Raw genomic sequence first — 23,254 nt, 5'->3', positions numbered from 1 at the left:
ATCTCATCATATAATATTATAAAGCGGAAGAGTTTGTTTGTTTGAACGCTTTAATATCAGGAACTGATGGTCCAATTTGAACAATTATTTCAGTGTTAGACAGCCCATTTTATATATTTTATCACGCTGAGACTAATAGGAGCTGAGAAATAGAGGAAAATGTGGAAAAAGCGGGGGAATGTATAACGTGAAGGATTATATAGGCTATTTTTTGTGGACCAATTTGTCTGTGTAATTAGATATTTACGTGGGAGAACCCGCGTGGAAAGTCTACTAATAATATAATTTATTTTTGGATATTATATTATATTGGCTATTTATTTATGGATCTAGCAAGCCAATTTTTATCGATTTAATTTATCTCATTTGATTTTCGCCATTTTGGCGCTGATTGCAGAAGTGCGAAGGAAATTAGCTTATTGGATAATGCGACCCATAAATAAATATGGAACGTTTGAATACATTTTTTTATTGGGGTGGAGTAGGTAAGGTATTTATAAATAATAAAAATATATGTGCGATACTTTAACATTATATTTTATTAGTTACCGTTACACAGTTACAGTCTGTCAAGAAAGAGTAGACGCTGAAATAAATTTTCCAAACATAATCACGATCAAATGGTAGTTTTGCGCCTTGTATTTTCACAGAGAACGTTTGTACAATTCAAATAGTAACGGCCATCGGTATTTTTGTAAGCTAAAAAGATAATTTATAAGTTTATTAATCCCTTATTCGTGCTATTTAAGACATTAGTAGGTACTAAAAATGTCATATCAAATATTAATAATTTGGCTGTAAAAATTGCATAGCTTTTTACGTGTGTTTACGGATTCTCATCACTTGAACTATAGTTAATCGATATCATGACTCACCCGGCACCCCCTTCACTTCACTAAAATCATTTAGAACTTCTAAATTTAGTGAAATGGAATAAGGGCTTTAGCAGTTCCCAGCTCCCTTCCCACTACAGATAAAAGGTTGAAACCATTTGGCAGCACTGATTTAGTCAGTCAGAACTCAGAAGCCACACTTTTTCCGATTTAGTACACTAATTAAGATCCTAGCTTTCTTAATGTTATTTCACTTGACTAAATTTAGTTATTAATCAGTAGGCGTCTAAATTTAGTCAAATGGATTCATTAACAACTTATTTATGGGTTATTAAAAAAATAGTTGGCAACACTGATGAGTGATGGGCATGCAAGCCATTTTTATCGTTGTGAAAAAGAAATAAAATAAATCCCACAACTTCCACCTCAAACTATGTCATCATGCTCTAATTAATATTACAATATTTAATTATCATGTTTTCCCATTCAATTTTTACAATATTTTGATTTTCAGAACAAAATTGTGGTATTAAAATTTTAGGAATGACCGAAAGACGCTTGTCACTCGTTATAAGCTTGGCCGCCATATCCGAATTTCGTTTGGACTATTTAGTTGTGTCGTGCGATTCTTTGTTATAATAATTAAAACTGTGATTCTTTGTTTAATAAAGACAATGAATTGATGATTAAATCTAATGACTATGAACTATGTTAAATGTGGAGTGATAGAGAAAGTTAAGCAGATCAATAGAATTTGCTATTGGAAGTGTAGCTCTCAACATCGTATTTTTAGTTCGTCCGCCATATTGGCGTTATTTTAACTTCGTAAGTCTTTTTCGTAATTTTTTAGCTTTTATCAATTGTAAAACCCTATTATTTTATGTTATTTTGTTGTTGTTTACTTTCTTCGATGTCATGTATAACAGTAGAGTTGCATGATGCGAGTTCTAAGCTAAAATTTCCAAGTATAGTTTTGGGTCCTATGAATAAGATTTTCACTCGTTTTTTCACATAAATTTTGCGGGGTTGTAGCCTGAAATTATGCTTATTTTATAGATCTATTTGTATTAGAGGTATATACTATTCATTTGCAACACTAAAATTAAGTTTGATTGCGTTTACCATAATTTGTTAAAAGGTAGGCATCTTTCAATGTAAAATCATTAAATTGTTTTAAATCTTTGTGTTTATCAACGTTAATAATATACAGTCTTAATTTTTGAAACCAAAGCTTTTTTTACTATATTTACCTTTAACATCCCTTGAGTGTTGACTGAAATTCTATGTGTTCAAATCCTCAGAATATTCTAGACTTAAAACCCATTCTCCAATCTCCTTGAAGTTTTCAAATAACCCTCAAGTTGCTATATTTGTTGATTCTTATTTCTTAAATGAATCCTAAATGTAGTTTAGACTTTACTGACAGTCATAATTTAGAATGAAGTAAAAATGCTTTTTTTTGGACTATAGATATAAGCTTCAATCAATGAGAATGAAGCTAATATCCAAAACCTAAATTATCTTTATTGTAATTCGTAGAATTATTTTGGTTGACTAATAATTATATTAACAAAAAAAAAAAAACAAAAGAGCATGAGAAAAGATCTGGTAACATAAATGTACTTGAATGAAAAGGTAGTAACATTTTTTAAATCAGAGCAATTTAAATTATTACTTCATATTTTAATACTAGCTGACCCGGCAAACATTGTTTTGCCATATGAATTATTTCTAGTATCAATATAAAAAGTAGATAAAATTAAAAACCTACTCTCAGGCCTAACTAATGTACATACAAAATTTCAATAAAATTGGTTGAACTGTTTTGGAGGAGTTCGCACACAAACACTGTGACACAAGAATCTTATATCTTTAAACAAGCAATTCTTGTATATATATAAATATATAATTAGAATTTCGGAATCGGCTCCAACGATTTTCATCAAATTTAGTATATAGGGGGTTTTGGGGGCAATAAATCGATCTAGCTAGAAATCATTTTAGAAAATGTCATTTTATTCGTGTTTTATTGGATACCGAGCAAAGCTCGGTCAAATAGCTAGTTTTATATAATACTAGCTGTCCCAGTAAACTTTGTGTCACTTTAAAACCTTCCCTGGACTTCTATGAATATTTTTAGACTAAAATCAGCCCAATCCATTCAGCCGTTTTCGAGTTTTAGCGTGACTAACACATTTGAAAATCCATTTTTATATATAAGACTAGCTGTCCCAGTGAACTTCGTGTCACTTTAAAACCTTCCCTGGACTTCTACGAATATTTTAAGACTAAAATTAGCCCAATCCGTTCAGCCGTTTTCGAGTTCTAGCATTACTAACACAATTGAAAATCCATTTTTATATAATACTAGCTGTCCCGGTGAACTTCGTGTCACTTTAAAACCTTCCTAAGACTAAAATCAGCCCAATCTGTTCAGGCGTTTTCGAGTCTTAGCGCGACTAACACATTTGAAAATCCATTTTTATTTATAAGATAATTCAACAAATGCACTTATCGATATAAAAAGTAGTCGGTAGCTGATTCTCAGACCTACTGAATATGCATATAAAATTTGGTAAAAATCAGTTAAGCCGTTTCGGAGGAGTATGGTAACTAACATTGTGCCATGAGAATTTTATATATAAGATTAGAATAATTATTACTATTTATTAAAACTTTCAATCATCATTATTCATTAATTATTATCGACATCACAATATGTGATCAAAATAAGCTGTTTGTGTTACCTATAAATGTAAGTAAATATAATTAAAAAAAAAAAGGTTAATACTTATTTATTTTTATTTATACACTTACTCATAAAACACACTGTGTTGTAGTAAGTAGCCTTTAGAGCCCCTGCAGACTGCAGACTTTTATTCGGCTGATAGTTTGATTGAAAGCCTAATCAGTACAAAGTTGTATGAAGGTGCGCACGCTAAACAATTTGTTGCCCATGATAATGTACTGAAACTCCAATTTGGTCAAACTATAGGCCGACTAAAAGTCTGTAGTCTGCGGGGGCTCTTACAGTGGACATAATTATTATGCATACCCATTAGTTTGAGAGTTGGGCTATTCTATTTGGAAATATTAGATTCTGCCCTTTGGTGGTGGGTACAAGAAATACGAGTTACTACTTTATTGCTCTATTAAATTTTAATCACTTACGGATTTTGTCACAGAGCACTTTTCTTATTCCTGACACTCTGCTTTTCAGCAGTCATCATCACAGTTGTTTTTTTTCTTCACTCCAAAAGCAAATCATTGATAGCCCTGACATGTGACCCTCGAGGATCTATTATGATTAGATTCTGATGCCATGCAATGCCTCTTTAAAGCTTTTGATGGCAAATAACCAAGTATTAATAGGTAGTCTTTCTACTTAAATAGTGTATGTATATTTAGAAAAATTAACATTAAAAATAGCAAATAGCACAATAATTTATAAGTTACAATCAATAGCGCTATGTAGGTCAAAACCCAAGGCTTATCTGGTTTTGTATAAAATTGAAAATTATAATGTCCGTTACATAAAAAGGCATGCAAAATTTCTAGGGTTCTATTGCGAGTACAAGAAACTAATTCATAAGTTGTAGATTGCATAATGTCACATACACATGTACTTTTGTTTGAAAAAAATATTACTCTATGTATATAATAATATACATAATTATTACTATGTATAGAAAAGACAGCGCGAACAAAAACTATGCCCCCCTACTAGTGGGAGATTACAATATCGCTGTGATAGAGGTGACACTTTTACATGATGTGACATTTTGAGTTGATGCCAGCCAGCATCAACTCACAGCGCAAAAAACAAGTTTGCTGTGTCGTTTCTATACGTAGTAATAATAATATAATATTGATCATTGGATATTTTTTTATATTTGCATGTTTTTACACACAGAATCAGCTACTATAAGAAAAATAAGGAATCAAGATGTTTTATTTCAATTACCCTGGTATTGCTAGAGTCAATTTATTTTCTCACTTTTTGCCATCAGATCCTGGTACACCTATAGCAACTACAAGGAAAATCCTTATCTGTCATCTGTCTGTCCACCATAGATAAGTTTGGTTATTCTAGACATAGTACTGGGCAAACTTTTGAGACTGCAAATGAAGAAGTAGTTGTACTATACTACTGTATTTACAATTACAAGTTTCTAAATACAGTAAACAGCCTGTAGGACAACACTGACAAATGTCTTATTTTATTATAACAGCTGCTGAATAGTAATTTGTTTACAACTTTGAAAATTACATTTGTATTTTTATTCATTAATTCATTATCATTACCTACTAATTTAATAATTTTAATTAATTAAAAATATGTTTTAAACTGAAAAGAAATTATTATGATGAAGCTTTTGAAGTTTAAAGTTACAATATAAAATACAAAATTATGAGGGACAATTATTACTATGTTTGACCCTGTTGGCTAAAACTTGTGTACTTACACTTCTGTAAAGCACTTTCATCTCAATGCAAAAAATACAAAATTGCTATTGCCACATATTAATATAACCATTTAACCTCACTTAAAACTCCTTTATGATTTCAAAATTTAAATCAGTCTTTCCCAAAGTAGGCAATAACTCCCCCTTGTGGGCGCTGAAGGTCTAAAGCAGTGGTCCCCAACCATTTTTTCATGCGGGCCACAAACATGTTTTGGTCTTGGTGTCACGGGCCGCAACAAAAATTTTTAGGTTTAAAAATAACATTCTTCAAAATTAACGATTTAAAAGTAAAAAAAAAATCACGACTTTCATGATGACTTTACATTATTTTGCCGTTGGGCATGAATTTCAAAATGGTTTAACATCACGCGGGCCACAAATAAAGTCCCGGCGGGCCGCGGGTTGGGGATAGCTGGTCTAAAGGATGTGGGACCCAGAAAAAATATGGGGGCGTTGTGTAGAAACTTGGAGGGTGATATATTTCATCTGGAAACAATGGGGGCGCTAAAACATAATTTGCTCTCAAAGTGGGCAGTAGACAATAAAAGTTTGGGAACCCCTGTTTTAAATTATTATGGATTTGTTTACATTTAGATCAAAATAATTTGAAATAGATTCACCTACACCTTAGCATGTATTATAGATGGCTGTAGACTGGCAATTTTAATAATAAAGTATAGGCAGGAAAAAAAGTTATAAGGGTCTTTTAAAATCAGATCACAGCTAAAGACAATAACTCAAAGAGGGGAGAAGTATAAAATCACAGAAGTATAATTTAAACATTTTTGTTCCAGGTAAAACTTCTTGAAAGTACAGAAACATCAGAGATCCCACATGTAGCAAGGTACCCATTTGTCAGGTGTAGTACTACACTAACAAGAAAATGTTCTTTGATACTAAACTTGCTGCAAACTGATTTTACAGGGTAGAAGATTCCGTTTGTGAATGCAATGAAATGCTCTTAGGTGCATCGGCACCACGGTGTATTATGATAGAATGGTTTAAAGTTCTAAGAGGACTTAGCTGATGCCTCTGAGCCAGAAATTGGATGAGCCTCTTGTTACAATTGAGGTGAATGTTATTTTCCGTAACTTTAGTGTGATGTACTCTTTATGATCATCTTCTACAGTGTTACCGTGTTCTCGGCAGGTAGATTGCTGACTCGAGCACAATGCAACAGGCCGTCGATCCTCTTGCTACGACCAGCACTGTAAGTACCGTCCAACCAGTACAAACGGTGTTTTGTCAATTACATACAGTAACCATACTATACATAATATTGTACTAGTTGGTAGACATGTTTATTACAGTGTAAAACACAAGACAAACCAATGCCAAAATGATACGTACTATTGATTCCATGGTACACTATCCATATAGACGGTATACCAAAGTCTAAAAAGACTATAAAAATAGTGGTATTAACGTGTAAATGAATTGACTTTAAACATAAGCTAACGATCCCCTTGTATCGCAGCCGGCGGCGGAACCCGTCAATGGAGCCGCCTCCGAGGAGACTCCGCGCCGACAGGGGCGGATGACCAATCAGTTACAGTTCCTTCAGAAGAATGTGATAAAGGCCGTCTGGAAGCACAAGTTCGCGTGGCCCTTCCATCAGCCGGTCGACGCTAAAAAACTTAACCTTCCTGTGAGTAGAAAAATAACATAACCCCCCTGACATGACAAAATATGTCACGACCCTTTTTTATTATGTATGTATTTTTCGAGATTTCCTTCTGTTAAATTGCATCCTTAATCTTTTTTTTTAAAATAAAATACTCCTTTTAACCATTGGCGACAGAAGCTTCGCAACCCCCCTGGGGGTCGGGACCCACAGTTTGAAAAACACTGGTGTAGAGGGCAAACTCGTCTGGCCCACAATCGATGTCAAAATATGCGCATGTTTTAGACTGGCCATAGACGGACGCAAGTTGCGGGACCGACTGCTCTAGAGCGGTCGTGTTGAAATTTGTACCGACCGCTCAAGAACTGCTCGAGCGGTCCGTGTATTGCGGATACGAATTTAATATGAAAAGTCCGCATTTTGCAGTCGGTTTCGACTGCAAGATGCAGCCGGCCTTAGAATATTATGGTAGCAATCATGGTTATGTATCAATGATGGATATCATCATGACCCACCATGGAGAGTTTTAAAAATAAGAAATATGTCTCAAAGACAGAAAGTATAACACTTGTGTTTATTTGCAGGACTATCATAAAATCATCAAAAAGCCTATGGATTTGGGCACCATCAAGAAACGTTTAGAATCAAATTACTATTATTCTGCTCAAGAATGTATCCAGGATTTCAATACCATGTTCACAAACTGCTATGTTTACAACAAGCCAGGCGAGGATGTGGTTGTGATGGCGCAGACGTTAGAAAAATTGTTTTTAAACCGGGTGAGTACAACATTTACCAAACTCGAAACTAATAAATGTAATGTAATATATATTTTAAATTATCTCTTGAGCCATAGTGTGCATATTGTGCTCTGTGAAATCAAAAATCCTATATAATTTTATACACTACAGCAAAACAACTTTCTATTAGTAGAATACTTAGGGCCCGGGAAAGCATTTTGATTAGTTTTGAACACAAAAACATGTACGGCTCCCGCGTGCAACGAAGATATAGGCAACTTCTAGTACTTGTATATCCATTTACAGACGCAGTGTGTCCCACATACTCTCAATAGGATTCTCCATCCCTCGGGATGCAAAAAAGAATTTTCCCATTAAGTACTGTACATAATATTAATCACCATCAAGAAAAAATTTAATTTAAAATTGTTAATGTTATTTTGTATCCGCAATCAGGATGCAAAAAAAATTTTTCCATTCATTAATCACTGTAAAAAAAATGTTATACTGTGTCCGCGCGCAGATAGCTCAAATGGAGAAGGAGGAGAAGGAGATCGAGATGCCCTCTAACAGCAACAAGGGGAGCGTGAAGAAGCGCGCCGGCTCGAGCGGGCCGGGCGGCGCGGCGGGCGCGGGGGGCGCGGGGGCCGTGCCGCCGCGCACGGTGAAGGCGGTCCCGCCTCACCCCACGTTCGTCGGCTCCACCAACACCACGACCACGCCGCTCGCCGCACCCCCGGCCACGCCCCCCGCCACGCACACCGGCCTGCCGCAACAAGTAAGCAACACTAATGTCACCTGAGCCGTAATGGGGATTGTCCATTTTTTTTTAAAGTTTGCTCATTACAAAAACACCTACAGAAGACAAGACATCTAGTTTAGTACTTACTAAATTTTAACTTACTATGCTAAAACCTAACCTTTTAATATGCTAAACCAGCCATTACACATATTAAGTGGATAAGTAGTTAACTAAATTTTAACTTAATTTTAAGTTATTAATTGCATGTAAACACAAAATTTAGTAGCAAGTTCCAAGTTCAATTTAGTTAAGTAAGTATAAAGTCATAAGTTAAAATTTATTTACTACTTATCTACTTAATACGTGTAAACCAGCCATAATGATAAAAAACATAAATTTATTTAAAACTCGACTGCAATGTAGTAACTCACACTTAGGATTAAAATGAGTATTTTATAGATCTCAATATACAATGCGATAAGCTGTTTAGACACTTAGTTTACCATTTAAATTTGTCTTTGATGTATGAAATGTAAGAATAAGAATAATATAATGATAGAACTGCCACTGACAACACTGCTAACGGTGTTGCGACGTTTTCTGTATTACTTCTTAAACTCAAATATTTTTAGTACACATTGATGTGTGACCACTGACCACTGTCGCGCTACCTCTAACGCTTCACCGCTTCAGTGTCGCTATAGAGTCGTATGTTGCAGGTGGCTACACAACCCTCCAATTTCCACGTGACGCAAGCAGCCGCGCAACCAGTTTCCACTATAACGACAGTGCCACTGTCGCAGACCCAACCTGCTAAGGTAATTAATTGATTGCTCTTAGACTGGCCATAGACAGAGCGTAAGTTGCAGTCGGTCCCGCTCTAGAGTGGTCGCGTTAAAATTTGTACCGACCGCTAAAGAACTGCTCGAGCGGTCCGTGTATCGCGGAAATGAATTTAGTATGAAAACTGTAGATCGCCGTACGACGACCGCATTTTGCAGTTGGTTTCGAATGCAGGGTGCAGTCCGTCTATGGCCGGCCTTATGTTTAAAAATATTTTGAAAAAATTTTTTCGGCATTGAAAAGTAGAAAACAGCATTTTATGAATTTATAATTTTATTTAGGTCAAAAAGGGTGTGAAAAGAAAAGCTGATACTACCACGCCTATGGGAAGTTCCTTTGAAGGCTATACAACTCCAACTATAGATCAGCAAAGTGGTCAAAAACCGGCTAAAATATCAACAAGGAGAGAGAGTGGGCGACAGAAAAAAGTAAGTGATTAACGGAAATAGCAGTTACGAGCAATGTATTCATCACTTCATTTGCCTGACTTTACTAAGTTTTTTCGTGAAGCTAAGCTAAGCGATTCTATTTCCTTGTCAAACCTTACCTAAAGCTCATTTTTAGTGGAAAACACACTTTCGCAATACATTATTATAGTACTCGGTAGGCATAGTCACCGCCTGAAAATTTAAGACACGGTCACACGAGATTATTGGCATTCCATAATTAATAGTAAAAGGCGCAATATTTTTATCGAAATAAAACACGTCCACCTCTGGATTTATGTATAGATAGTATAAGCCATGGCCTACGGGCGGCAGCGTCCTAGGATGGCGGCAGAGTTCATACATAGGGGCTGCAAAATTAAAGAGACCTATACTTATAAAAATATAAATCTTGGACCGCGCATGAAGTATTTCGTCGTTGCGCCTGCCAAATCCTTTGTGTTTTTAGTAAAATTTTCAGGGGCAGACAATAAACTGTTTTATTGAATGTTTATAATGTAACATTATAAGATTTGCCACCATACTGCATTTTAAACCCCCGACCAAAAAGAGGGGTGTTTGATGGACTTATCAATAAGTTTGATTAATTTATTGATAAGTCCAAAGTCCATTGTTCATTGAATAAAATAGTTAATTTTTTACCCCTGAAAATTTTACTAAAAACACATGATTTGGCAGGCGCAACGACGATTGCAACTTTTTCAGGCCGGGCGAGTGGGCGAGGACGGTTTCAAGATGGGTGGTCTGTCCCCTGGCGTGGGGGCGACGGGCGCGGCGCACCACTCCGCCATCACGCCGCAGATGCCCAAGGGCAAGGAAAAGCTATCCGACGCGCTCAAGAGCTGCAACGAAATACTGAAGGAACTGTTCTCGAAGAAACATTCTGTGAGTATTAATGCTTGATCTGCTATTACTTAGATCGCTAAAGTAATCTAGTATATTAAAAAGTGAGGAAATCAACGAAATTATTATAGTTTCCATAGATATTGTTTGTTTACAACTCGTGTTTATTTCTGATATCTTACTGTTAGTTTTTTACTTCTGTTTTAATCCAATATGTTATTGTAATAACATATTGGATTGTAATAATATGTAATATGTAATAACACATTTGATATGGTTTTCATTCTTGTAATAGTACAAAGTGGTAGTCTTACAAAATGTTGAATCGATGTTAAACCCCTTCTGATTGGTCAATCTCTAAAAAAACTCGTTTGATGTTTTGACTTCTTGAATAGGATACTTATAATTATGGACCGAAGTTGTATAAATGTGGGAAATACCAGACATGTGGTACAGCTTTTAAAATAAAATTTCTCTACAGGGTTACGCCTGGCCTTTTTACAAGCCCGTTGACGCAGTGTTACTGGGTCTGCATGACTATTTCGAAATAATCAAGAAGCCGATGGACCTCGGCACAGTGAAACACAACATGGACAACCGTGCTTACAAGACGGCCGCCGAGTTCGCCGCGGACGTCCGCTTAATATTTACGAATTGCTACAAGTACAACCCGCCCGATCACGATGTCGTTGCTATGGCTCGGAAACTACAAGACGTCTTTGAAATGAGGCGAGTGTTTTGTTGAAATATTACAACTGGAGACCCTGTCACAATGTTCTTAATGTTTCAATTATTTAATTCAATATGCTTAGACTACTTTGGTCTCTTAGATATGCATTATGCAAAATATTCTAGTATGGACTAAGTGGTGTGTGTAACTTAATTTTCATCTATTTCATACTCATCTTTTTCTCACGATTTCCTAAAAATATATTTTAGTATTATGATTCTATTTTCGTTACCTTGTATTAACGTTTGCCACTCGTTTATAGGTATGCAAAGATTCCGGATGAACCAGTACACGTTGGGGTGCCACACATAGACAAAGGCAGCTCAGCGTCTAGCTCAGAATCTGGTTCGGACTCGGAATCCGATTCGGATGACTCCGAAGAGGAGAGGAACAACAAAGTAAAAATACTCGAAAAGGAGCTGCTAGCTCTTCAAGAGAAAATGAGAAAACTAGTAGAAGAGTCCAATACTAAAAAGAAAGCCAAGAAAAAGGTGAAGGAAAAGCAGAAAAAACAGATCGGCAACAGCACGAGTATTCCAAAAGCAAATGCGGTGGCTGCTTACAATGCTAAAGCGAATAATATAGTTGGCGAAAACATTAGTAAGTTAATTTCCGTTATATTTATCTTTATTACATATTCCAATACATACATGAGCATGGATACAAAAAAGAAAAGTTATATGGAAATTTGTTCATAGGCAAATGGCGAACCTATATTATTTGTTTATGACCGAATTATATATCCATAAGAGGGGTTTTTATTAGTTGGACGTGTCTGTCTGTGTGTCCATGGATTGACCGATTTTGATCTAGTTTGTTTTGTTTGAAAGCTGAAATTATCAATTGGGTTCTTATCATCAACCCACTCGGTGCTGAAAAATATGGTTTTATTTACCTTAACGCCTCTAGTCCACCGACGCTGCGAACTGCGAAATATATGCGAAACAGGAAAAGAGCGACATGCAATACTATAAAGCATTGTCGTGTGGCGGATGAGACAGTAAATCGGTTCGCCGCTGTTTCGTAGTTCGCAGCGTCGGTGGACTAGTGGCGTAAATATTTTGGAATTGGAGGTCGTTCTTAAAATTTCTTAATTTAACTTTATATTTGTAGCGACAGCAGGCGTGATCCGTGGCAAGGCGGGCGGTAAGCGCGGCGCCGGTGCGGGCGCGGCGGGCCCGGGGGCGGGCAAGACAGGCGCGCGGGCCGCGGCGCCGGCCAAGAAGAAGGGATCCACGCCCACCGCGCCGCCCCACCACGCCCATGCCCCGCCCGATACCGACGACGAGGACCTAGCCAAGCCCATGTCGTACGACGAGAAGCGCCAGCTCTCGCTCGACATCAATAAGCTGCCTGGTTAGTGAATTTTAGTCTGCATAAATATTTACACAATGGAACAGGTCTAATATAAATATTTATACAATTGAAATGCTATGTAATTTTTTGTGCTTATATTATGCTATCTTATGATTATATTCATAGTATGATTGATATTTTAAAGAAGCCAGCAGCAAGAAGAGCAAAAATTGTACAGTTAATTCATTGTTTAACATTTTTTTCTTACATTATTACTAGTGACGTTATTCTTTTAGCAACAGGATTAAAGCTGTAACGTAAATCAAAAATTCTGTAAGAATATCTTTAAAACATTATTGTTATTTAACAGGTGACAAGCTTGGAAAAGTAGTGCACATAATTCAAAACCGAGAACCTTCTCTAAGAGATTCCAACCCAGATGAAATAGAAATAGATTTCGAGACACTCAAACCGTCAACGCTACGTGAGCTAGAAAGCTACGTTGCGTCGTGTCTTCGAAAAAAGACACGTAAGTTTTGAGTTTTATTAATTGTGTAATTACTATTATTATTACTTATTTCACTATCCTATTTCATGAAGCTCCGAAGACAATAGTAAGTTACTAACATCCTTGTTTGCAGATCGAAAAGTATCAGGAAAATCAAAAGATGAACAAATGGCTGAAAAGAAACAGGAATTAGAAAAGAGATTGCAAGATGTATCGGGTCAACTAGGAACAAATAAGAAACAACAGCCTAAAAAAGGTATGGCATTTTTTTTTATGAGTTCAAAAATAGGGAACTGTAAAGGACGATATAGATCTATATTAAATCAATAATGTATTTAAAGTATTTAATTGAATAGGAATTATTGCCGTATTGGTTAAAATGGCTTCGAAAAATTTGCCATTATTTAAAGTTAAAAGTAAATACAAAAAATGTTATTGTGGCATATCCATAAGAGATAGACACCATTGCGGAGTTTTCTGTGGATCTTTTCATTGTGTACAATACTTGGTACATTATTTTGGTAAATCTCGTAGGGTTCAGCCTGCGTTTGCAATATAAGCGGAAAAAATGTAATTATTTACGACATCACATTAGAAACCCCAACAACAGTATTTTTCCACTATTTAATGAATGTTATTATACTTAAAAACCTCCCTCTTGAATTACTCTATCTATTAAAGAAAACCGCATCAAAATCCGTTGCGTAGTTTTAAACTTTAAAGGGAACAAAGGGACATGAGGGAAAAAAAGCTACTTTATTTTATAATAATATGTATAGAATGTTACCTGCACCATTGTAACAAATAAATTGACATTAATACCCAAACTGGCAAAATCAATACCCCAATCCTAACTACGGTCTACGGCCATATAAAATATCACAATGGTTAATAAAAACTAAAAAGTAACTTGATTTTTATCCCCTTACTAAAATTAAATATTAGTAAATTTGTAGTACGCTGTACAATGATTTGTCCTGTTCTATCAAGCTCCAACATACAAAATAGAACAAAGCATTGTCTTGCATATTCATTATATCGAAATTTTGATACGTAAGTTAATATTTTAATTAGTGAGGGCGTTGCAGGTATATCGACCAAAAGTTTAAACGTGTCGTGTTCCACAGAAGGCTGTAAAGACGGTCTGGGCGGCGGCATGTCGTCGTCGTCGAGCTCGTCGGACTCGTCCAACTCCTCGTCCAGCACCGACACCAGCTCCTCCGACAGTAGCGACAGCGAAGCAGGTTAGACACCCGACACTCACACGCCCACGCGCACGCATGCACGTACGAGCGTGCGTACCGGCGTATACGCGTGCGGCCCCCGGCGATTTGATACCGCGTACCATGTGTACATCCAAAATAGATTTTAATGTTACTTGCATTTAATTAAGAGCAATCTTCATGTCATATTTTCAAAAGGCTTGAGATCTTGTGTAGGCTTAGGTTATCGACATGTAAGAGACGAAATTCAGAATCTTAAAAAGGTAGTATTTTACCTTTTCCAGTATTTTTTTAATATGACTGATCAGTACTGTTTGTTTAAACTGGATGGGAATAATGTTTTATCATTTTATTCTAGTCTCAATATGTCAGTGACGCGAGCGACACTCGCGTGTCCGAGGAACGGTAGTCTCTTGATGAGTATGGATGTGACTGAACATTTTAACGTAGGTTATAAAATAAATATGTCTATTTCATAGTAGGTTAATATGTCCAATAATTGGATTTGTTTTTATTATTTAATTTTTTTATTAAAATACTTTACAAAAGTAATTATTGACTACATTCAGATATGTTTATGATCGACGACTGTGTAAAACTACTACGACTTACAATATGTGTATTTATTATTTCTTTAGTTTGATGAAGCATGTAACTAAAACAGCTCGTAGCATCCAGTAAAATTGTTAAAACCCAACCACCTCGCAATATTTTTCGATAGTAGTACTTATTTTTCTTGTAAAACGGTATGGGTGTGTGTATGAGTTTGAATGCGAGCGTATCGTAATGGCCGCTATAATTTTTCTTACTGTGATATTGGAAAGAGAAAACTGGTCGAAACGGTCGGACGTTGTCAGTGAGGGCACAAAACGTATTCGCGGGGGAGGAGAAGCCAGCTTTTGGTGTTCGACGACACCTATTTAGCGCCGGTAAGGTTATCATATCGACAGCTTTCATGAGCCAATAGGAAATACCTTTTCACAATTTTAACTATATCATGTCCTTAAATGCGACTTTATTTCATTTGCATCCTTGAACCTAATCGCTCCGGGATATATCGGACACTTCAGATCTCACGGTACGAACTGCTTTTGTGTGACATTGGTATGAGGTGGGCGGAGAGGCGGCGGCGGCTGCGGCGGCGGCGCGCGCGCGTCGCACCACGTATTGCAAACAATTGTGTAAGGACGGATACCATTTAGCAAGCAAAATTACTTCACCCCCAGTCTTTCACCCCTCATGAGGATGTATTTTAGTGACATGTTGTAGTTAAAAATTTGTGATCATTGAAAAGGTATCGTTTATTGGTTGATCGCTTGACAGTTTAAAATTGCTTGCTCAAAAATTAAAACTCGTGTGACCGGTACTGTTTACGATACACCCGAAGCTGGCCTCCCTCCTTCCACAAATTGTTTGCAAACCTACTCGATATCATTATAATTATGTATTTACAGTAACTGCACAGGATTTGTCAGCATGTACCGAAAAGATTTTTGGTACGAAACTTACGTGTGAAATTGTTGTTACGATATTTTTTATTGTAATTGTGTTTAGTACGATCATGTATTGTATTTATAAATATTTATGCGACAGAAGGAGGAATGGTGCAATTATTTTATTAATATCGGTGCATAATTATTGTGAGCCAAGTCTTTGGACAAAATAGGTTCCATTATCTATGGAGACAAGTAATCTTCTGAAAGTATTTGAAACATTAATATTGTAACTTCAAAAGTCAAACCAAGCTTTAGATTTTTTAATCTAAATACATATTCAAGATCATCAAGATCTCGAGACATTACAGACGTCTAATCGCTTTGATATTAAATTTACTAATAAAGTAGAATATTCAAATGATGTCGTGGCAGACTGTATTTATATACTAAATAGGAGCGTGATAATATAATGCTGCCACTATATTATATAATGTTGTCACGACAGCTGTTGTCCATCACACTTCGTTTATATTCGGCTTTATTCGATCTAAAAAGTTTATGTACCAATTGTAAATGAATAAGTAAAAAATACACGCAAAATATTATAGTTTTATGTTAGTATTACTTTATTTAGCTTAATTGGTGAAAATATTTTAGAAATATAAAATAAAATATTATTAAAATATCAACATATTATAATAATATATAATGATATCCTATATCTAGTGTAATTACATGTCATTACTTAATTTATTTTTACCACAACATCAAAAACAATGTACAAAGTAATAATGCAGTCAATTTTTATCTTTACTGTGTAGTTGCAATATAGAAAACCTTTTTAATCAGTTTTAACATGTAACATATTATTTGACTGACGCTGTATCAAAAATGTTGTATTCTGGTATGTGGCATACTAAACCCATTTTATATCGACCTGTCTTTCTTTAAACATTTTATTTAAAAGTTTTCGTGATTTGCCAAACTTACCCAGTGCGGTCTATCTGTAGTTTTTGAGTACAGTAGTTAGTCAGCAAATGATGTGCACATGTTGTAATTTTTGAAGCATCAATGCTGTAACCGAATTGGATAAGTTTGTAAATCAGTGCTCGCGCTATATTTTTAATATTTGGATAACTGTTTGTTATAGTGTATATTTAGATCTACAGAAAAAAGTGGCAAATGTACATTCCTAAAACATCTTCATGTAAAAAATGATGGAAACATCTCGTAGAGTTGATCGATTCATTGTTCATAAGTAAGAGTTAGTTTTTAGTCTATATGTAACGAAACTGAAATAAGGCGGCCTTTTTACTTTGGTTTTGTTATTATTTATTGAATGTTTTACAAGAACTTACAACCCTATATTATATGCTATTTATTTATTTACTATTATTGCTGAATCTATCGCCCGTGTTCCTTACGTTTCAAATTTTATTTTTATTTATTGTAAAATACTTACATTATTATGCTAATTTCGAGTCCAAGAAACCGAACAAATGTAATGTTTTTATAATTTGCTTCACATAATGAGAGCTAGGTTATCAGAGATTACGTGCGGCCAGATGTCTCATAAACTGCATGAATCTGCAATGTTAATTTGCAAAACTGTGTAAGGTATATTGAAATTAGTTGCAAATAATAGTCGGTACAAATAAATCGTATGCAATGTTTAGTTTTGTTGATGTAGGTTATGTGAGTATAGTGTCAACGGACGGTATTGTAAATTTTACTGCATAAGATTTATTTTACACTTGCATACCCTCATGAATTTAAATCTAGATGATAAGAATGAGTGGTGTTAAGTATACTTTGTATATAATTCGATATATAACAAAATTTAAGTAAAAACTTTTAAGTAATACTTTTTTATTTTTTCTGCCCTGAGATCTGAAGTGATACAATTTTTTTAATGATTTACGTGTACTAGTTACATGATGCTAGTCATTAATTAACCATTTAATAGCTACTTTTGTGGCTGGCTTCTCATCCTACGTTTTACAGGTGTGCAATAGAAAACTTTTCAATATCATCATTCACAAAGACAGTAAGGTCAATAAACACATTTAAGAAAAATTCTTTGCTACGCGCCATTTTTAAATAGTTCTGAGGTACGTTATTGATGTATTTTTTGACTAAGTTTTTATACATTTAGCATTTCATGACTCATGTAAATTGTTCTTTCAGGGGCAAACTCGGCCAAGCCACCGAAAAAAAAGGTCAAGAAGCAGTCTCACAATGTTCCTGTAAGTATATTATATTATCAGCTAGAGTTCTGTGCTTTACGTTTATGTATGATAAAATTTTAGCTGCTTAGCAATGTAATATGTTTGTTATAATAAAGACCTTGATGTAATAATATTATTACGTTTTACTGTTAATAACAAGTAAAGTTTCAAAATTGTAAGAGACTTTGCAATTATAATTATAATAACTATGTATTCCAATCACATAGAAACCCGCGGCAGCGTCGGCGCCTCCCGCAGTGCCGACGGTCCCCGCGCCAGTCGTCCCTGCAGCGGCGGCGCCCGGCGAGCCGCCCGCGCCCGCTGCACCCGAGGTCAAGCCCGAGCCCGCGCCCGCCGCTCCGTCCCCGCCGCCCGAGGTCAAGCACCCCCCAGTCCAGCCACCGCCGCGCCCCGCCGCGCCGCCCGCCCCCGTGCTCCCGCCCCCCGACGCGCCCGACTCCTCCGTCGTCCCCGTCGTCGCCGACACCCACAAGCCGTCGACGAGGCTCGAGCCGCGCAACGGCCTGGAGAAAATGGACGCCTCCCACTACATCGACCCCATCGAGCGGTCCCTGGCCAGCCTCGAGCGCAGCCTGCAGGCCGACGTGCCCGCGGCCGAGTCCTCCGTGCGCCTCGAGGACTTCGCGCTGCCGAAGCCGACCCTGATGCCGGACGCGGCGCACCACGCGCTCATGGCGCAGCTCGGCGGGCTGGACGTGCCGCACGTCACCGACCACATCAAGAGCGAGTACGCGCCGCCGCACAACGGCTTCGTGGACCGGAGCGCCCACGAGCCGATGCGGCCCGACGCGCCTGCCGTGTCCGGCATGACGGCGCCGCCCGTCTCCTCCATTTTCGACCCCGTGTACTCTGCGCCGCAACCGCACGCGCCGCCCGCGTTGCACCTCCCCGTGCCCGGCGCGCTGCCGCCCATCAAGAAGGAGGACTCCAAGCCGCTCCTCACGCCGAAGCCGATCGAGGATCTCATGGGAGTGCCCAGCGTCGTCCCTAACAACACGACGGATCGGGCCAAGTACGAGATGGACAAGAAGGAGGACGCCCGGAATTCCAGCTTCGCTCAAGCCTTCAAGATTAAGCAGGAGCAGAATTTGAAGAACGCCAGCTCGTGGTCCTCGCTGGCGCAGGCCGGCAGCCCGCAGAATATACCCACGATGGGGAGCAACAGTCAAGTGAAACCCAAACCAGTCATGGATAGTTTTCAGGTGCGTTTTATATGGTTGTAAATTTTATATGATACAGTACACAATGATCAGGGTGCACGGTAGTATCGGCGAGCCAAGCAAAGCACAAGGGCACTTTTTTTTTTTTTATGAAATAAGGGGGCAAACGTGCAAACGGGTCACCTGATGGAAAGCAACTTCCGTCGCCCATGGACACTCGCAGCATCAATAGAGCTGCGCGTGCGTTGCCGGCCTTTTAAGAGGTAATAGGGTAATAGAGGAGGGTAGGGATGGGAAGAGAATAGAATAGGGGAGGGTAGGGAAGGAAATAGGGTAGGGGATTGGGCCTCCGGTAAACTCACTCACTCGGCGAAACACAGCGCAAGCGCTGTTTCACGCCGGTTTTCTGTGAGAACGTGGTATTTCTCCGGTCGAGCCGGCCCATTCGTGCCGAAACATGGCTCTCCCACGTTAATACTACCTATAGTCTGTAAAAAAAGTGGCAACATCATAGTGTCATCCCTTTCAAATCAATCTAAGGAAAAACCACTATGTTGCCATTTTTAATTTCTTCACTTTTTTGACAGACTATATAATATACCTTTTCTCGAAATGTTTCGTCGTATTTTTGAACCCTCGTAACTTTGGTTTGGATACTTCTTTCTTTTTGTATTTATAATAATAATAATAATATATTTATTCAGTATTCAAAATGGTGAGAAATCACAATGTGAATACATATGGTTAAAATGTTTTACCCGAAAACTAGGGCTAATACAATAATTAGTAGGATAAAATAATAATTATTAGGATTCGAAATAAAATTTGAAAAAGAAAAGCCAAATTACAGCGAATAACGTGTTGTTTTCCATTAATAGGCTTTCAAGAAGCAAGCGCGCGAGAAAATCGACAGGCAACGAGCTCTAATAGAACAGCAGGAGCTCAGAAAGAAGGAGCTGGCGGAAAGAGAGAGACAGCGACAACAGGAGACGAGGCAGCCCGACGACGACAAAATTAGGTAAAATAGAGATTTTATGTAACCTATTTGGCTAATTACACGGAATAAATTAGTCACCTTCTTTTCAACACTCATGTAGACGCAAACATATAAAAATGCAAACAATGGGTCAACTTTGTTGCAGTATATTTCTATAAAATGAACTATAGCTGTATATAGAATGTCATAATATATTATTATTTTATTAGAATCAAAAATTCTGTTTTATTAGTAACTCTAAACTTAAACTATACCTCGGAGCTAGCCATTTTTCACATTGTCAAGTATCTCTATATTGTGTATTCAGCAGGGGCGGCAGCATGGTGGGAGTGGGAGCGGGCGCGGCGGCGGGCGGCGTGCGCGCGGGCGGCGAGGCGGCGTCCCCGCACGTGTCGCCGGCGGCGCGCGCCTCGCCCCCCGCACCGCCGGCAGCACCCGCGCCGCACGCCCCGCACGCCCCCCCGCCGGACAAGCCGCCCGCGAGCGACCGCGAGAGACTGAGGCAGCGCGAGCAGGAGCGACGACGGAGAGAGGCGGTTAGTATCATTTTTCATTTTATTAGGGAGACTTACAGCATTAAGTTTACACATATCATCGACTCGACGCTAAGGGCCAACCCACACGTACCACAACCACACCACGTGGTCGGGCGTATATTTCGTATTATAAATGAACTGGACTGTTCCCCCTCCGTTTCATTGACTTTCGTACCTAACCACATCGCAACTACTGGCGACAACGCAACCACGTTGAAAATTGTCGGTACCACAACGCAACTACAAAAAGCTGCAGTGACACTATTCACAAGTAACCACTGCATTTTGTCGTTGCGACGTTAAGTGGTTGTAGTACGTGTGGGTTGGCCGTAAGTGCTAACGCGACTTACATACAATATGGCACTGTATTCACATTATATTATACATATTATCTCTTGACTTTAAGTAGTATGACTTAGGAGATTTACTTAGTTGACTTGTCGCCAACTGGCTGTCCCCACAGTGTGACTTGACAAATTTACTTGTTATTACTTATTTCCTAATAATATAGCTTAAAAGTTTACATGCCATGCGGAGGCAAGAGGAATTGAGTATGTTATTCACTATACCTAATACCTATACATATATTAATATACTAGAGGCCCAGTACTTCGTCACGCTGAATCTATGCTAATCTTTATATAAAAAAACTTTCTTAAATAATTTTTTTTTTGTCTTTTGCAGATGGCCGGCCAGATAGATATGAACATGCAAAGTGATCTGATGGCCGCTTTCGAGGAGTCGTTGTAATGTGTTCCACGGACCTGTAAAGTTAATTGTAAATATGAGTATATAAAAATATATATAATTACAATGCAATCTATACATATGGTAATAGTATGACACCAGAGTGATTTGTGGTCGTTTTGTGTGTGAAGTTGTTGACTAACATGTGGTTAAGTGCTGTGAATAGATATACTTATTATAAATTAAACTGTTGTACCGTCGATCTTGACTTCGTGGTTGCGTGCTCTGTGCTCTAGGCCTTTATATTATAAGGGGTTGCATTTTAAAATAACTTGTATTATAATAGTTTCTATGCAATTTACTACTGTAAACTCTCTTTACATTTGTAAGTCTATATTTATATTACGTTCTAGATGCCTCGTCTACCTTGCGAAATTGTTTTTTTAGTACGTATCTACTAATAAATAGTGCGGTAGTGATGGAAATTAAAATCAACTTTTTTATCTAATTGATATAGACAATCTATTTTAACAATGAAATCAGTTGTCGCGCGTGGTTCGCATATTGCACGGATGCGAGCGTGTTGCTAAACGCTCGGGAGCCAGGCCACAGATTAGTGAAGAGCTGATAAACGGCTACATAGTATGGTTTCATTTTAATTACACTTCTACGAGCATAGTTTCTATCGTGTACGCGGCCAGATGTGCCCAGTCAATGAAAAAATTACTTTGCCTCTAGTAGTCGGATGTTAGCTCACTATGTAGTTGTTTCTCTGTACTTGTATATTTTTTAACTCTGCGGCGTGGCGCTAGCCCTCGGCACTCGACCGAGGTGCAATATGGGAAGCGGCCAGCGGGGTTCGTTATGTATTTAATAGCAAATGAAATTTCTGTTGAAGTTGATTTATCGACAATTATTGCTTAATGTTAGTAGATTTTTTATCAGTCTGTCAACGGAAACAGATCAAATGTCATACATTTGATTTGAAATATATTTATTTTACATTTGAATGTCTTTTTATGTTTTGTAGTTAGATGACTCCAGTGGGAAATGTAAAGTATTATCAGAAATCGTCATACTCATAAGTTTATTATATTATGGGTAAACTAGTTCGATAAACTATAAACAAATATTGTATATTATAAGCATTTTTTTAATTTCAAGTCACCTACTCAAACTCGAAATCGATGTAGATATAAAGTAAAATATATTGACATTCCATATTGTATTTTGTGTTTGTGTTGTAAATGATTTTGATAACGTAGAGGGAGGTTCCCTGCTGCTCGCCCGAGGAACACCTACGATTCATTAGCAATAATAAGTCGACAGTTTGTCAACTTGTCGAGTGTTTAATAGTTCAATGTTTATGCAATTTAGTTTTTCATTGTTTCTAGTATTTTTTTTAATAACAAGCATATAAGTGAAGTTAATTCAAAAGTTGAGTAATAAAAAAATTAAAACAGATACATTTCTTAAATATCAAACTTATTTCTGTATATTACACCAGAAACTTCAAAGTGCCTTACATCTGCAGCTTACATACACCTTTAGTGCCATACCTCACCGGGACGCCACGGCGACGTGGCCAGTGACGTTACCATGGCAACGTCCAAGCAATGTCTGGCGTCTCTACGTCGCCGCAAAGCGGTGTTTTGAATACATGATAAAGTATATTCTTCATCTCTACGATAGCCAGCTACCAAAGTTAAACACATCGAGCCATACCTCACCGGGATGCCATGGCGACGTGGCCAGTGACGTTACCATGGCAACATCTGGCGTCTACGTCGCCGCAAAGCGGTGTTTTTCCAAAATTCTATGAAGATTTAAGAAAATACCTTGAAAAAGATGTTCAATTATCTGAGGATTATCACTAAAATCAGCGACTGATTGAG

At 37.6% G+C, this 23,254-nt stretch overlaps 1 protein-coding gene across 4 annotated transcripts; it reads left to right on the top strand.

Annotated features, from left to right (window-relative positions):
• Positions 1–1,220: 1,220 nt before the first annotated feature.
• On the top strand, positions 1,221–22,823 carry LOC121729652 (bromodomain-containing protein 3-like). 4 transcript variants are annotated; one of them, XM_042118226.1, is made up of 21 exons: positions 1,221–1,658; positions 6,094–6,143; positions 6,224–6,370; positions 6,453–6,509; positions 6,777–6,947; positions 7,508–7,702; positions 8,187–8,441; positions 9,125–9,223; positions 9,530–9,676; positions 10,400–10,579; positions 11,019–11,266; positions 11,530–11,867; positions 12,381–12,623; positions 12,934–13,092; positions 13,205–13,327; positions 14,199–14,315; positions 17,918–17,976; positions 18,186–19,181; positions 20,018–20,157; positions 20,447–20,672; positions 21,357–22,823. In XM_042118226.1, the coding sequence occupies exons 3-21, from the start codon at positions 6,326–6,328 to the stop codon at positions 21,420–21,422; spliced, it is 3,864 nt and encodes a 1,287-aa protein (XP_041974160.1). In that variant the 5' UTR covers positions 1,221–1,658; positions 6,094–6,143; positions 6,224–6,325; the 3' UTR covers positions 21,423–22,823. The 4 variants fall into 4 exon arrangements, with proteins under 4 accessions (XP_041974160.1, XP_041974159.1, XP_041974161.1 ...); XM_042118225.1 differs by having other exon boundaries at positions 20,444–20,672; XM_042118227.1 differs by having other exon boundaries at positions 6,449–6,509; positions 20,444–20,672.
• The last annotated feature ends 431 nt before the right edge of the window (positions 22,824–23,254 follow it).

The sequence above is a fragment of the Aricia agestis genome, chromosome 8, assembly GCF_905147365.1.
Source record: "Aricia agestis chromosome 8, ilAriAges1.1, whole genome shotgun sequence".
NCBI classification, from domain to species: Eukaryota; Metazoa; Arthropoda; class Insecta; order Lepidoptera; family Lycaenidae; genus Aricia; species Aricia agestis.
Note: the sequence above shows the minus strand (reverse complement) of the source record. Positions and strands in the feature narration are given on the sequence as shown.

Coding starts and splice junctions, on each gene's coding strand:
- LOC121729652 (XM_042118225.1), top strand. CDS start 6,326: ATGCCTCTGAGCCAGAAATTGGATGAGCCTCTTGTTACAATTGAG. Junction 6,371..6,452: donor AGCCTCTTGTTACAATTGAG/GTGAATGTTATT, acceptor CTCGGCAGGTAG/ATTGCTGACTCGAGCACAAT. Junction 19,182..20,017: donor CAGTCATGGATAGTTTTCAG/GTGCGTTTTATA, acceptor TTCCATTAATAG/GCTTTCAAGAAGCAAGCGCG.